Raw genomic sequence first — 16,811 nt, 5'->3', positions numbered from 1 at the left:
GTTTATTGGGAGATGAGATATCGTGTACACAGACGCACATACACTCATACACACACACACACACACACACACACACACACACACACACACACACACACACCACACACACACACACATACAAACCAATACCCAAAACCACTTTTTTGCCTCAGGAGACCTTGAAACGTATAGAAATTTGCAAATTAAGGTACCTTAATTTTTTTCGGAAAGCAATACTTTCCTTACCTATGGTAATAGGGCAAGGAAAGTAAAAAGCAAAGGACTGACTGAATCTCCCTGTAAGACGCCCCTCTCCACTGGAATGTAACTGTTATTTATTTTCAAAACTGCATGACCATACAACTCTTGAAGTATTCTTATTATTTTACTGCTCACTCCAATACTTCCAAGCTTGTACCATAATTTTGAGTGAGGAACATTGTCGAAGACTGCCTCAAAATCGACAAACAATGCGAAAACATTTTTATGGCGCATTTCAACGTGGTGGGACACCTTTTGAGTGCACAACGAAAACATTATCCACACATCCTCTTTCCTTCCTAAATCCACATTGGCCTTCTGGCAGCACCCCACTTAATTCCGCCCAAGTTGTAAGTCTGAATTCTAAAATTTTTGTGAATATTTTTACTATTGTATTCAAGAGAGCAATCATTCTGTAATTTTGAGGAAATTTACAATTACCTTTTTTATGGAGGAAAAATACTGCGATAATAAACCATTCTCTAGGCATTTTTTCTATTTTGAAAATTTTATTGAACAGAATTAAAATATAATTTCTCCATTGCAGAGGGAGGGATTTGAAAAATTCATAGCTGAATCCATCGGATCCAGGAGCTTTTCCTGAGCTGAGGGCTCCAAGGTCATGATCCAGCTCATTCACTTTGCTTTTTACTTTCCTTGCCCTATTACCATAGGTAAGGAAAGTATTGCTTTCCGAAAAAAATTAAGGTACCTTAATTTGCAAATTTCTATACGTTTCAAGGTCCCCTGAGTCCAAAAAAGTGGTTATTGGGTATTGGTCTGTATGTATGTATGTATGTGTGTGTGTGTGTGTGTGTATGTATGTGTGTGTGTGTGTGTGTGTGTGTGTGTGTGTGTGTATGTGTGTGTGTGTGTGTTTGTGTGTATGAGTGTATGTGCGTCTGTGTACACGATATCTCATCTCCCAATAAACGGAATGACTTGAAATTTGGAAGTTAAGGTCCTTACAATTATAATGATCCGACACGAACAATTTCGATCAAATGCAATTCAAGATGGCGGATAAAATGGTGAAAATGTTGTCAAAAACAGGGTTTTTCGCAATTTTCTCGAAAACGGCTCCAACGATTCTGATCAAATTTATACTTAAAATAGTCATTGATAAGCTCTATCAACTGCCACAAGTCCCATATCTGTAAAAATTTCAGGAGCTCCGCCTCATCTACGCAAAGTTTGATTCTAGATTCCCGATTATCAGGCTTTAGATACAATTTAAACAAAAAATTCCAAGTAGAAAAGATTGAGCATGAAAATCTCTTCAATTAATGTTCAGTGACATTTTCACCTAAAATTGAAAATAAGCTCGAAATTCGAGAAAATGTTATTATTTCAATTACAAACTGTTGGCAACTGTTGATTCTATTAAATCATTCACTATGAAGAGATAGCAAACTTCGTGTGTCTCCAGCCTTATTGTCCTGTCACCAGCTGGCTTGGATCTTTGAATAGTAGACTTGAGATGCGCGGGAACACTAGCGTCAGGTGATAAATTTTCATAACGGCAAGGAAAGTTGTGTGAGTGCGCCACACCAAATTTTCTCATTATACATAGTCGACATGGAAAGATATTTCAGAAGTCAAGGCTTAGAGGGTATCATTATGAATGGTCAATTCGATGTACTGATGCTTCAGTACGCTGATGATATTGTAATTCTGGCAGATAGCCCTTCAGATATGCGAATAAAGTTGAAATGCCTGAAGGCCTATTGTCAGAGTTTGCAGCTCAGGGTAAATACTACAAAAACAAAAGTGATCCCCTTTCACAAGGGAAAATTGAAAAAGCATTTGCCCTTTTATTGCCAGGAAAAAATAGAAATTGTCAAAACCTACTAATATTTAGGCGTTGAATTCTGTAGCTCAGGTCGTTACAACTCATTTTGCTGCTCATTGTGTGTTAAGGCAAAAAGTATTAGTTCAGCTATCAGATATGCTTTAGCTCAGGCCAAGTCTGATTCCTGGGAGAGTAAAATAAAACTGTCTAACACTATTTTGTTGCCGGGGGTATTGTATAGCTCTGAAGTGTGGGGGTTGTCATGCATGGAGCCAGTGGAAAAAAATCCAGTGTCAGTTTTTCAAGAGCTTGCTATTTCTTTATAAGGGTTCTCCTGATTGGGCGATTCGCATCGAGACAGGTAACCTTACTGGTTAATATATTTTTTTCGAAAAGCTCTGAATTGGTTAATACGACTATTAGAAATGCCAGTCAATAGATACCCAAGAAAAGGCTATGAAATTATGAGACAAGAATTAGCTCATGGTAGGTCAGAGACACAAAACTCAAATACAACTGGTTATATCAAGTAAGGAGTCAATTCCATTATGCCTCAGCGAGCAACCTGTGGACCGATCACGGGATAGAACTGAATACTCTAAAAACGTATTATACTTATTTGGTAGATAAGCATAGCGAGAACTTATTCAATTTAGATGTTAGCAGGGCCCTTGATTCTCATTCATTACCCAGGTACACATTTTTAAACCCAAATTTTGAACTCTAATAGGTGAACAACTGAATTTCAAGTTGGCTTTTTCAAAAATCCGCTGTGTTTCCCAACTGAGACTAGCCAGTGACACATGCTTTTACTTGTTTCTTGAGGGGAAGGGTACTTGGATAAACTGCAGGGAGCTCTGTCCAATCTGCAATCTTAGAACCGACGAAACGGTATAACATTTCTTACTGATATGCCCCATGTATAATGACGCAAGAAAACGTTACATTGGCAAACTTATTAGAAATATAGTGATGGATTCAGATAAAGTTATGGTTCTTTTGTCAAATTTAACTGTTGTAAAAATGAATAATTTATATAATTTTTGTGTAGAAGCTGTTAGAATTAGGTCATTAATTTCAAGTACCACAGGCTAAACCGACACTTGGACTCAATTTCGAAATAATAATAGCCTAATTATATGTGTCAAACTAATATGTTTTTTGTGTCAAACGAATACTATGTACTCAACTCTTTGTATATAGGGCATGGCCCTGATTACAAATAAACTCTATTCTATTCTATTAACAGAGATTATATAATTCCCACCAAATCCAAGTTTTTTGACAATTGTACAGGATTCAGTTTGTTTTGATTTTGCCAATAAATATTGACAAACCTGTGGCTTCATCCTTAATAGGAGTCTGAGCAAACACTGTCATGACCTCAGCGAATCCTCCATTACTGATCCAAATTTTGCTTCCATTGAGAACAAAGTGCTTTCCGTCTGGTGAGAGGACAGCGCGAGTCCTATAAACAAAACAAGAAATCGATCAGTAGAGAACATAGAAGAGAAATAGTCAATCAATTGAAATTGAATAATACTCGCAATTATGTAGAAGACATCTCATAGTTTCTTCTTAAATAAAATCACATACAAGTGGTCTTGACTTTTCTAAATATATTTTTACTATTACGATTCTTTAAAACTGTTATCTATTGTAGCAAAACCATAATTTAATTATTGTTAGTGTTCTTACTCAGCTGTATTTCTATATAGTGGAATATATTATATTTTCTTTATTAATACAGTTTTTGTTAATTTCATGTAGGCCTATATCATAATCATTTCATAACTCAATGATTACATATTGATTACATAATTTTTTCAGAACTCTTTCCCCTGAACAGACAACGTCCAAATGCGAAAACATCTTGAATAATTGTGCCAATTCATCATTTGTCCGTGATGCTTGAAAATGTAAACAGAGAACAATGAATTACAAAAATTACTGTAACCATAATGAATACTGAGGATTGTTTTTTTGATAAATTATTGTTCCATAATCTCCTACAACCATAGATTATCGAACAACATCAAATGGAGAATCAGTAGGTAAGCCTACTAATTTGTTTCAATATATTTTTTCTGTATACATTTACTATTTTGCTAGTACTGCATTGATTAATTGTCATTAGATAAACTTCAATTAAATAATCATTAAGGCTGTAACTTTAAAAAAATGAGCATCCAGTAACAAGAAACTTGACAAATCAATGGGTATAGGGTATTTACTAATTTATTTCAAAGAAATAAGTTATTTGAGATGAATATATATTTAGATTTATTTCAAATAAATAAGTTAATTACTAGAACTAGAACTAGTTGATAAGTTATTGTTTACCTGATTGATCCTGCGTCACTTCCCGATGAAGGCTCCGTAAGACAGAAAGCGGCGAATTCTTTCCCGGTAGATACCCTTGGTAAGTATTTCTGCTTTTGTTCTGGCGTTCCAAACAACAAAATACCCTGAAAACAGATATCATTCCGAGAGAATAGATTAATAAAAATAAGTATAATTCAGATTAATTGACAACATAAGTTATAGTTCAATAGTTCTTGATAAAAGATTGTTGACTACGTTTGATTTTCACTATGCGATTTCAAATCATCAACAAAATACTTTTGCTCAACGTGGATGAAGTCACGTAGCAGCTTCTAAAGTAGATTATCTGTTCCGCTTTGGTTTATGAATGTTACTTTATTATTAATCTAAAAATACAGATTTGTAATGAATAAACATATTAAGAATCTGTTACTATACTACTTGAAACTCATTCATCTTAATGGTACTTCAAGTTGAGAGAAGTATAGTTTTGAATTTATAAAGATCAAAATAAATTTTTCCTGACTTGATACATCTTTCCGAATTACAATCGTACTGGTTCAAATTTACGATTTTAAAACACCTTCCAATAATAGCAATTTAAAGGCTCAAAATGAATACACACAATAAATAAAACATCTACAGAATCAATAAAATAGACTATTTCATATTTATAATATTTTGATAAATATTTAGGCCGGTTAAATTTTAATCGTAATTAATTTCACGAGAACCAATCAAAGTAACCATCTTTTCAAAAAAGCCTTCTCTGATTGGTTCACGTGAAATTAATCAAGATTAAAATTTAACTGGCTTTTGTGCAACCGGGCCTTACTGTACGTTAAGGCCAAAATGTATGATGTTCTGGAGATTCGTCCTTGTCCATTTCTTCTTCCAATAGGGTCATATTTCACTTGAAAAATTCCTTATTTGGCGGAGGTGGGACTTTCAAGTCCTCTGTACCACTCAACCTCAACTTCATGTTCATTAAGTAGAAATTGGAAATTTTAGTACAGTCCGGGTAATGTAGCTTTGCCTATCGGCGGGGGGCCACTAGACTATAATACTACCCGTTCGAAAACATAGAACATTTTTGAAAATGTATCTTTTCAGAAGCAACAGATGCTCTTTTGTATCTTCTCAAAAGCAACGTGTTGCATCCGAAAAGATACACAAGGAGATTTTTCGAGTTACGCCCTTTTAGCACAAGACAGCCTATCAGCTGACATTCGTTCAACTTGCTCATTCCATTGTTGATACGTTGCAACTCTCTCATTCACGAAGAATCTCTGTATGTAGAAGAATCTCTGTATGTAGAGAGCTTCTTCCATCTAGTGATCTAGGGTCTCTGAAGCCTGTTTTTTTTTGCAAAGCCGTGAATATTACCCCGGGACCTTGCCTATCTAAGATTCTCACTTCTAGAAACAATTATGAAGATTTACTTGATATTTGTCAGACTTTTTCTATTTGCTATGGATCCAGAAAATTCCTCACGTTTTGTAAATAGATTTTCATTGAAATTAGGGAAACAGGGGACCCTCGAATTAGTACATTTCAAGGGAATACTCAAAAAATGTACTAATACGAAGTCTGTACTGGATTGGGTGTACTAATCCATCCATCTATTTATAGACAATAGACAATATTAATATACAATCCTGGTGTAAACAGCTGGCATCTGCCCAAAACTGCTTTCAACCTTAATTTGCAATAAAAAGTTCAAAAGTTATGTGGAATTCATGATTTACCAGGTATATGAACTTATAAACAATATGGACTTTCAAGGGTCTGCAGAAAATGTAGTAATAGAGGAGTTAGTTTGCTAACTCCTAGGAGTTAAACCAACTATACTAGGAGTTACTTTACTAATAAAGGAGTGTGCAATATCGAGGTTCCACCGTATATCTGCACAATTCTGATTATGAAGATTATTTTCATTAGAAGGTTTCCTTAGTAGAATGAAGACAGAATGTTTTCTTTGCCAATGTACTCAAATAGTTTCATTCACACAAAACTTCTATCTATTCACATTTTTCCTTTGACCTATGCTACTAAGATTTGAAGCCAAGTTGCGGTGTTCTAACACGCAACATAGCGTCTATTCATCATGTGGCAACATTTCAAACATTTTCCCAGCATTGAACTAACAAGCCACCTGAGGTTACTACGGTCGGCTGAAGGCCGTACTGCAGGGATGTTCTGGTGAGTTTAAGTGGTAGGAATGGTAGCAGGTGTAATGGTGGGAGGGGCAGACGTTAGGGGTGTTATCCCATCTACCCTGTTTCTTCATCTCCAATCAACCATCTCTGTTCGCCTTGTTTCCATCCTGCACCAACACACAGCAACCATCTCTGTTCGCCTTGTTTCCACAGGTGAACCTTGGGTTGGTTGCCTGGATTCCCTAGGGCTAGAGAACAGAAACTCCAACGCTGACAAGCATGGGAAAAACTAATTTCACCCCGGCATGGATGAAAACATGTTACGTAATTAAGCAATACTCGCGCCGCCGCTTGTAACGAGAAACATGGGCCTCTGAGCTATTGTACAAAACAGTGTATGAACCACCCCTTCCCCCATTCTACAATTCCCACGGCAGTCCACCATTAACCTCCATAACAGTTTAGGGCAAAAAATAACCGGCCCTATTTATCGGATAGTGGTGTGAAGCCTGAACGGAACACTGTGTCCGAGCGACGAAAAACAAAACACTTTTATGACTCCCACAGTAGCTCAATGGAATTAATTTTCTCCTCATCCTGGAAACGTGGATGTCGGGATGTGATGGGGAGGAATGCTAGTGGATGCAGCAGATTTATTTGTTGCACTAATGGAAATAGGTTGCCAACAACCTGGAGATCCTAGACTTTCAAAGGTTGCTCATTTGGGTTCTGAGAAAGTGGATATCAATAATTGTTTATTAATATCGTCTTGACATTTTTCTGCATTTCTTCTCAAGTAGTAGATATTTATTCCTCGAGGTTTTACTCGTTTGAGTACTGAGAAAGTGGATATCAATAATTTATTCTCTTCAATGTTTGATCCATTACGAACTACTTGTTAAATAATCACTTTTGAACAATTAATTACGACATAGCAGTCAGGTATTTATATAAATAAAAACTATTAGCTTCTACTTTCATTAGTGTAGCGCTTTCGGACACTAGTGAGTGTTGATGAAGGGCCCAGTGTCCGAAAGCGCTACACTAATGTAAGTAGAAGCTAATAGCTTTTATTTATATAAATACCTGACTGCTATGTCGTAATTAATTGTTCAAAAGTGAATAATTCATTATTAATATCTTCTTCTGATTTTCCTGCATTTCTTCTCAAGTGGTAGATATTTATTCCTCCTCAAGCTAAGAAGTGATTTTTCTAGTATTTGTAAATACTGTATCAACAAGAACATAATTTTGAGATATGTAGCTACTAAGCCCTCCTCAAGTTAAGTTAAGGAGTGAATCTTTCAGGATCTCAAAATACTGTATTAACAAGATAATAATTTGGGGAAACTCAGGTTTCACTCGTTCGAGTACTGAGAGATTGAATATCCATCTATGATTGATATTCTCGTGTCATGTTTCCCTAGTCTCTTCTGAACTTATTTGGACCTTCTCAAGTTATGGACATACAGTCCATAGAATATTATATTATTCAGGTATAATTTGTATAAGAGGAGATGGCTAAGAGAGAGATACACTAAGAGAATGAGAGTATGTAAGTGAGAGAGAGAGGGAGAGAGAGAGAGAAAAGGTTTATATAGATAGAAGATGTGTGTGAAAGAAAAAGTGCTGAGAGAGATACTGAGAGAGTTTGTGAGTAAGAGAGTGAGAGTGAGAGGGAAAGAGTCTGGATAAATATGTGTGTAAAAGAGAAAGGACTAAGAGAGAGAGATACTGTGAGAATTAGGAAGTATGTAAGTAAGAGCGAGTATGTGTGTATGTGAGAAAGAGTGAGAGGGAGATTGAGAAAGAGTAAGATACTGAGAGCGAGAGTGTGAGGTAGAGTGAGAAAGAGTAAGATACTGAGAGAATGAGAGAGTATAAGAGTGTATGTGAGGGAGAGAGAATGAGAAATTTTCAGGATATGAAAATACTGTGTTAGCATTGTAACAAATCCTCAAATTATTTGAGGATTATTTGAACGCTAATTAACAGAATTTAAATGGACTTCAGGATTGGAAGATGTTCAGGACTGTATTAACTGGCTTTCCACTACCATAGAATAACCGATATAGATTGATTGTTTATTCTATGACAATATCAACTGTACACTGAGAATATGCTATTCTTGCACCACAAACTAAGCATTATCACATCCACACTCAACCCACATCTCCTTTATCAGAGGAGGAACCACCAAGAAACGACACACATCCAACGATTTCAGCTTGTTTTCTATGTTAACTCATGTCGCTTCTTACACCGACCGTACTACAGAATGTGAAGCTTTCATCTCAGGCTCTACAATTATTGTGGATAGTACAAAATAATAGGGCACAAAGTATAACAGGCTGAAAACAACGAGACTAGTATCTGGTCGCTGTACACATGATATTAGTCAACAGTTACTTACATTCTCAAACGTGAACCGCTATTTACGGCTCGTACACATGCTTCAAAACGCCGCTGGCTCACTTTAATGGCGTCAAATACATGTGGGTAAGATATAGATTATAATAACATGAGAAGCAAGTAGTGATTCACGGGATTGGTTAAGATAGCGCGACTGGAAAGTGCTCCGAGGATCAAAGCTGTGAGGGGAGTTTGTGCTTACTAAGTAACACCTCTACAACATTGGAAAAATTGGAGCATGATACTGGAGATTGGAGTAACTGAGTCCCATAACATAAATCTCAAGTTACTTGACTCCTAAAAAATTGAAACTTCTTGATACATGCACTTGGTTATTATATTAGTCAGGTACAATAGATTGAAGTTAATTATAAAGGTTCCAAACACCTCTACAACATTGAAAAAATTGGACTATGATACTGGAGATTGAAGTAACTGAGTCCCATAACATAAATCTCAAGTTAACTTGACTTCTGAAAAATTGAAACTTCTTGATACATGCACTCGGTTATTATATTTGTCGGGTACAATAACTTCAAGTTAATTATAAAGGTTCCAAAAACCTCTACAACATTGAAAAAATTGGACTGATACTGGAGATTGGTGTAACTGAGTCCCATAACATAAATCTCAACTTAACTTAACTTCTGAAAATATTATAACTTCTGGATTCATGCTTTAGGTTATTATATCAGCCGGGTACAATAACTTCAAGTTAATTATAAAGGTTCCAAACACCTCTACAACATTGAAAAAATTGGAGCATGATACTGGAGATTGGTGTAACTGAGTCCCACAACATAAATCTCAAGTTACTTGACTTCTTAAAATTTGGGACTTCTAGATTAATGCACTCGGTTATTATATTGGATATGCATATTAACCGGGTACAATAACTTCAAGTTAATTAAGGACGTTCCAAACACCTCTACAACATTGAAAAAAATGGAGCATGATACTGGAGATTGATTGGAGTAACTGAGTCCCACAACATAAAACATAAATCTCAAATTGCTTGACTTTTAAAAAATTGAAACTTCTAGACACATGCACTCAGTTATTATATTAGCCGGGTACAATAAATTAAAGTTATTAGATAAAAAGACTAAGAAATTGTCAAAAACTACAGATTTTATTGATAATTAGGAAGACTGGTTTCGGTTGTTACACCATTGTCAATCTCTGATAAACTGGTTTCTAACTATTAATAAAATCTGTGGTTTTGACAATTTCTTAGTATTTTTATTTAATATGAATAACTACCACAATATCAACCTCTCAACTACACAAAAACTTTATTATAAAGGTTCCAAACCGTATTATTCTATGGGACTACTTGATAATATGATATTTTTCAATGGAATAATTGTTTAAATGTGATCGTTTCTTAGTGTCTTGAAGTAAATTAAGGATACTAGTGATTCTATAAAAAAGTTATTTGTAATATTTATTGCCAGTGACTTTAAAAACAACGACAACTGAAGACGAATTAATAACTGGCAAATTTGATACAATGTAGCATGAATGAACAGTGTTCATAGACTACAAAATTAATAAATAAAGCACTTTTTGCTATTAGAAAAAAACGACTAGCAGTCAGATATTTTACAATAAATGAGTTAATTCACGCGAAAAGTTATTTAATAAGAAGTAGTTCGTGATGGAAAACAACATTGAAGATAAATAAAGCTTTAACAAATTATTCACATGATAATATTATTGTACAATTTGGGAAAAACAACAGGCTCGCCCATAACTGTGTTATAATGTGTATCAGACTGATTCAAAAGTGAGATGTATAGAATGTGCCTGATGAGTCGAAACATCTAGTGAGGGAATAAAATAAAGTTGAAACAAGGGTACTTGATTTTTTTAATTTTAATATAAACACGAGTATCTCTTACCAAGAAAGAGGATAATGTGACTAATAACTAATGTAACTGATTAATAATATTAAACTGTGATTGGAAAGTGTTTGAAATACGACCGTTAAGCCCCGTGAAACATACATCGATTTTTGTTCGTACGATATTTTACCGTCCTTATGAATTCTATCAGAATATTAAACGGAACTTGTCAAACATAATCTGTTTGAAATCATCTGCTTAATCAAATAGAATTCATAAGGACAGCAAAAAAATCGTACGAACAAAAATCGATGTGTGTGTAGCTAGCCTCAGAGACTTAAAATAGAAAAGACTGAAGTACTTGAGGGAGCAGTATAACTACCAGAAAATCAGCTCCTAGTAGGTTCAAACTCAATAAATCAGTTCAATAAAATCTGACTCCATTTCAAATCACGGGACGCGTACTGTACTTATATATAGAAGTTGCCCTACTAGTTTTTTGCGAGTGATTAATTCAGTTCACCTTGAATCCAATGGACTGATGGGCACCAAGTGTGATGCCGACACCCAAGTCATGTGCGCCGACAATTTCGACAAGTCGAGCGTACTGGGTGTTGTTGAGGCCGAGACCCCCCAACTCCTGCGGCACCTGCAGGGCAAACAGCCCCAACTCCCACAGACCAGCCAGCGTGTTCTCGTCCACCTTCTCAGCCGTGTCGTTCTTGGCTGGGTCATTCACTTCCTGAAAATTGCAACACAACAGAGTAGTAGTGGGAATTATTCAAGTAGGACATAACACCTCTGATTGGAGCTGATTTCAATATTTAAAATGAATTACATAGCTTTGAACCGAGACTACTCTTCACAATAATCTTCCTGTTGATAAAAAATAATTATCATTATAGTTTTCAAAAGAAATATACAGTTACAGTACTGAACAGAAGAACTGTGAATAGTATTGAAGAAAACCTCACTTATTTCGCCCTTGATTATACTATTCTTCAATCTTGTAGATCTTTAGATGTCACAAGAGACCTAATAATAATAAAAGACCGATTCTATACACAATTTGCTTATGCTGAAGATTACTGCAAACTAATTTATTTTGCGCAGAATTATTTCTACCAAAAGCTCCAATTCAAGTGAACAGTCAATTACCAAAATAATGAAATTGATATTGTTATAAAATTCTAAATTTAGTATTCTATGATGTTGATATAGTATTAACTTATATTAATAATAAGATTGATAGTAATCTAATCAACCTTGTTCATACTTGCTATCTTCATTAAAAATATTCAAACGTTTATTATAGTTGTTACTTGACAAATTACTTTATTCCAGGTTATGAAAGAGAGTAAGTTTCTACGCTGGCTTCATCTAACTGGTGTGATCGAATACAACAGTCACCGATGAATACCAATTATTTAGTATGAACTATCAAAAAGTAAGATAATGTGCTTATTCTCTTTCTAAGTAAAGAATCTGATGCACGTGTATCATGAAGGTAAATGTAAACATGGAAGCTCTTAGAAAGGCCTTGGTTAGTTTGTAGACAAAACACAACGTTTTAGAATGGAGGCTTCAAAGCTGAATAAATTCAATTACTGTATTAATCAATGAAACAGAGGAGATATATACTACTGGAACAGAGTATTTGATAATGAATATTTCGTAAGATTATATTAATGAATAATTGTGTATCTTGAATCAATAAGTGAATAAATAAATAATCAACTATTATGAATATGGTATATATTTTTTCAACTTATCTAGTTAATTTAGTATTGCAACTGGAATTTAATATTGCTTTAGATTGACTCACATCAAAGAATTTAGCTGAGGGCTCGACGAGCATTCTCAAGGTATCGGTTTGTTCTTCATTGAGTACTTCCGGGTAAGGGAAGACCTGACTAGTCTGCAGGGAGCCTCGGAACAAGTTCATCACAAACGACTGCGATTCCTTTGCTGGCGCTTTGTCTGCTTTCTCCTCCTTCTTTTGCACTGCTTGAGCTGTGGCCAGCGCCCTGCTAACAATACATACAAAACTCATTTCTATTCTTAATATTTCATTATTTATTCATAGAATTTATTCAATAGGAAAGGCCGTAGTTGAGTGGTTTAAACGCTGACTTTGCAAATCAGAGGCCCGGGTTCGAATCCCGGCCCGGGCAAGCTGTTGTTCTAGGGCGACTCCTGTATTTCGGATGGACACGATAAGTCGTTGAACCCGACTGCCTAAAAGCAGTAGTCAAATCAGAGGACATAAAATTGATCTAGTGCGATCTGAAAACCCTGACACCAGACCTGAGCCAGCCAGGTCACATTATAATTTTTGTGTTGGCATTTTCGAAAATGTGTTTCATCAGAATCGACTATGAAGATGGTGCAAAAATATGATTCTCTCGATCTAATGTGATAATAGAATAATTGGTAATTCGCAATAATGGGCGAATTTCCCCTTTATCCTAGAAGAATCTACCCATGATATTCAACTCTGTCACTCATGAGAATTTTTACTCATTCTTTTTCTGTTTTCTAATGAATACGTTATCGATAGGAATAAATAGGCTACTACATTGAAATATATTGTTCAACTGATGATATATACATAATAAATTCAAAGAAATTCTAATAAATATTCTACCCTAAATACCCTGAAGACAATTTTTGACAACAGAGATTATTGTCCATGCGGGAGTCGAACCCAACATCTCCTGATTGCCAGAGAAAATTCGTTGGGGAATCGAAGAATTCCTGAAAAGTAACATTTGTTGATTTTCCTTCAGATTTTCTCTCTGTTGTAATATTTCTGTTGCAGATATTCTTCAGAGTATTTGATGATGATTATAATTTCGTACAATTCTTTATATTATGGATATGGTATAATTTCATTCAACTTATATAGCCTAGTAAATTAGCTTGAACTTACTCTAGATTTTCTATAAGAATTATAACCTTATAGAAGCCTAAATCAAATCAATAAGCTAAATTAAAGAATCAGTGAGAGAAAAATTCAAAATTGATTTTCCATAGATGAATAGATTGATTCTGTCATCCAATTATATTTCAAATAGAAATAGAATATAATTCTAAAAATCGTCTATCAACGATTTCAGTTTTTCAAGAAATTGCCAGTTTTCAGATAAGAATCAAATAAACAAAATATCTCTGTTTTTTGTTCAATTTTGAAATCTATCTCATTATTACTAAACTGTATTTCATAAGAAAAAATAGTACACTAAAAAATTATCAAGTGATTTGCACAAAGTTCAATTGATTTGAAAGTGTAGTAATAACAATTAAACATAAATTTGAGTTCATAGCCAGAAATCTTGAATAAAAAAAATCAGCTAAATAGGAAGCAGAATGGTTGATTAAAATAGACTAGGAAATTGCTGATGGTGCCAAGTTAAAGGAACACAGTAACTCTTGATCAATGATCTACACCGTGTTATTATTGATCAAATAATTAAACATCAAAATCTATTTTATCTATACAATAGCTAATAGCCGCTTTCTTTATAGCCTATTATGATGAATTCTCTGTGAGAAATAAAATTGAATTTCTTCTAAATATATTATAGTTTTATAATTATATTTTATGGATGAGGCATGCTGACAAATACTTTGCATTGTTTGATTTTCATACGATCTAAGTCAATACGACAAAATAAAACTAGAATTAAACAATAATTAAAATTGGACACATTAAACAACTGGATTATGACACAGGTAATTCAGATAATGGATATAAATGTGTTTAATTTTTAGTCAATTATCTATTAGCCAATCAATCAGTCAGTTAGTTTAATAGGCTACTTTACTGGTTTGTAAATCTTTTAAAAAAGCCATGAATATTCGAGTCAATGCTGTAGTGACAAAAGCCATTAAGAATGTAAATGCTTTATGGCTTTTAAAATCCATTCAAATAATTGTGAATTTAGCTTTATGGCACATTTTACTAATACATCATATTTTATAAACCCCATGATGGTTTCGCACTAGATCGTCTAGAAGGGATAAATGCGTATTATTTGAAGTACTGTATGATGAGTTGTAATTCCAGCTATACAATCGAAGGCATATTGGTATGAATTCATTCATGGCATATATTTATGATCGTCCCTCTGTTGCCTGTATTAATATCAATTTTGATTATTTCAAAATGAATTATGGTAAATCATGAATCTATACTCATGTTTCCTGCAGAGTCACTAAATACAATCATGCAATGCAAAATTGGAAAACTAGATCTATTGTTTTAATTGGGGGGTGTCATCACATCACCCATCAAATACCAATCAATTTATTGAAGCCAACATCTTATCATCATTATTCTTGTAATATTTATAGACATAAGAAACAACATAGTTACTATCCAATTTATAATACATGCCAGATGTTTAAGAGAACGCAAGGTTGAATACTTGGCATGATTAATCAAATAAGTGGCTCAATAAAAAAAATCTACTAGAAATCTCAACAAAACTTTTTCAATAGTGAATGATCATGAAACTTGAATATCTTACATGGAATTATCATGAGGAAGAGTGCAAAATAACTTGATTCCATAGCGTTGTAGAGAGGCAACTAAACATGATATAGATTTAAAGTAGAGGTTGTGAAGACTGATTCACAGCAGTCACAAAATATAGCAGCTAACCCTGCTACTGTTTCAGCAGGCAGTTCTTTTCTTTCTTTCACTAATACCGGCAATCTAATAACCGTTTTAGCAAAATTGTAAGTCTGATGTCAATGTTGGACAGAATGTTGAACTTAGCGTAGGCTACTTGGGAGACAACATGTTTTCAACACTTTTGTAAGTACTGAAATATTATGAATGAATTATATAGGTGACTTCTTGAAAGTGGTTTCTCGAACTGGATTACTAATTAAACATACTAAATAAGTAGAGAGCGCCTAAGGGTGGTCTAGTGATGAGGTAAAGGGAGAGGTTGAAGTCGAGGTACCTCATATAACACACAAAAAATGTTGTATGGCGAGAGTTTGATGTAGCGCTTTACAGGACGGCTTACGTAGACCATAGAAAAAAAATAGGTTTATAGGCATAAGTTTTAAATTTCAAGCCCATTTTTTGTTAATCACAATTTTCGTTAGACAGTAATCTCAAGTAGATTAGCTTACTGTCGATTATTGCTGTTTTGGCCGGGTATTCACAGTATGAGAGACTACCAACGTCACATCGCTTCAAGAAAAATAACTAGGGTAGCCTACTAGAACTATCAGCTCGAGTTGTGAGTGGAATTTATATAACAAAAACGCCCTATACCTATATGGTATATCATGTTACGATAGGGCATATTCTCTTAATGCCTCGATTTCCTCACCATAAGCCTTCATGGTGAGGAGGTCGAGGTAAGCCGCCTTGTAAACCGCTATCTCGGCCTCCTCGCCATGCGGACGCCGTAACACAAAATGTATCTGTGTTACATTGAGGGACCTCTATCGCGACAACTACCTCCTCTCTATGCGGTTAACCTAATACAGTACTTCCGTTGGACAACAAAATGCTTGTTCCATTTAGTCATGGCTATTGAAAAAAAAATAGTGGATTGTTTGGAACACACTGAATTCTTTGATTTGTTAAATTTATGAAAACATACATTATTTTTTACTGATGGGATGCCCACATGATCTCCAAGCTTATGTTTGGGTAATTTAATGAGACTGTTGAGATAAGTGGATCAAGAGCTTTAGGAGGGTTCCGAACCTACGTAAAATAATTTTTCAAACTCATAAATTAGGCTTTATCTAAAGGAGTACATATATAATAAAAATAATATTTAGGCAATTTATAATAAGTAAACTTATTTTAAGTACACAACAATTCGTTATGGTAGTAATAAACCGAGTAGAAATTATAAAAATCAATAATTGTGTCATTTCTATAGTAACATGGATACCGGCTAAATGATACTTAATTCCTTAATTCCTCTTTCTACACCCATTACCAGGGAACTGGATAGATGGCGTCGAATGGTAAGATGACTATTTGTATCATCAGCATTTTCC

The 16,811-nt window shown here is 34.6% G+C and overlaps 1 protein-coding gene across 1 annotated transcript in view; it reads right to left on the bottom strand.

Moving 5' to 3' along the window:
• The window catches only part of LOC111057385 (very long-chain specific acyl-CoA dehydrogenase, mitochondrial), a 28,751-nt gene that overhangs the window by 11,396 nt on the left and 544 nt on the right, over nucleotides 1-16,811 (bottom strand). Inside the window, exons 2-5 of the mRNA XM_022344816.2 lie at nucleotides 12,601-12,802; nucleotides 11,299-11,517; nucleotides 4,376-4,500; nucleotides 3,370-3,500 (exon numbers count right to left, since the gene is read on the bottom strand). Of these exons, the coding sequence (XP_022200508.2) occupies nucleotides 3,370-3,500; nucleotides 4,376-4,500; nucleotides 11,299-11,517; nucleotides 12,601-12,720 (595 nt within the window). The 5' untranslated portion in view covers nucleotides 12,721-12,802. The remainder of the gene's footprint in view (nucleotides 1-3,369; nucleotides 3,501-4,375; nucleotides 4,501-11,298; nucleotides 11,518-12,600; nucleotides 12,803-16,811) is intronic.

This window comes from Nilaparvata lugens, chromosome 1 (assembly GCF_014356525.2).
Source record: "Nilaparvata lugens isolate BPH chromosome 1, ASM1435652v1, whole genome shotgun sequence".
Lineage (NCBI taxonomy): Eukaryota > Metazoa > Arthropoda > Insecta > Hemiptera > Delphacidae > Nilaparvata > Nilaparvata lugens.
The sequence above is the reverse complement of the archived record's forward strand: the minus strand, read 5'-3'. Positions and strand labels throughout refer to the sequence as shown.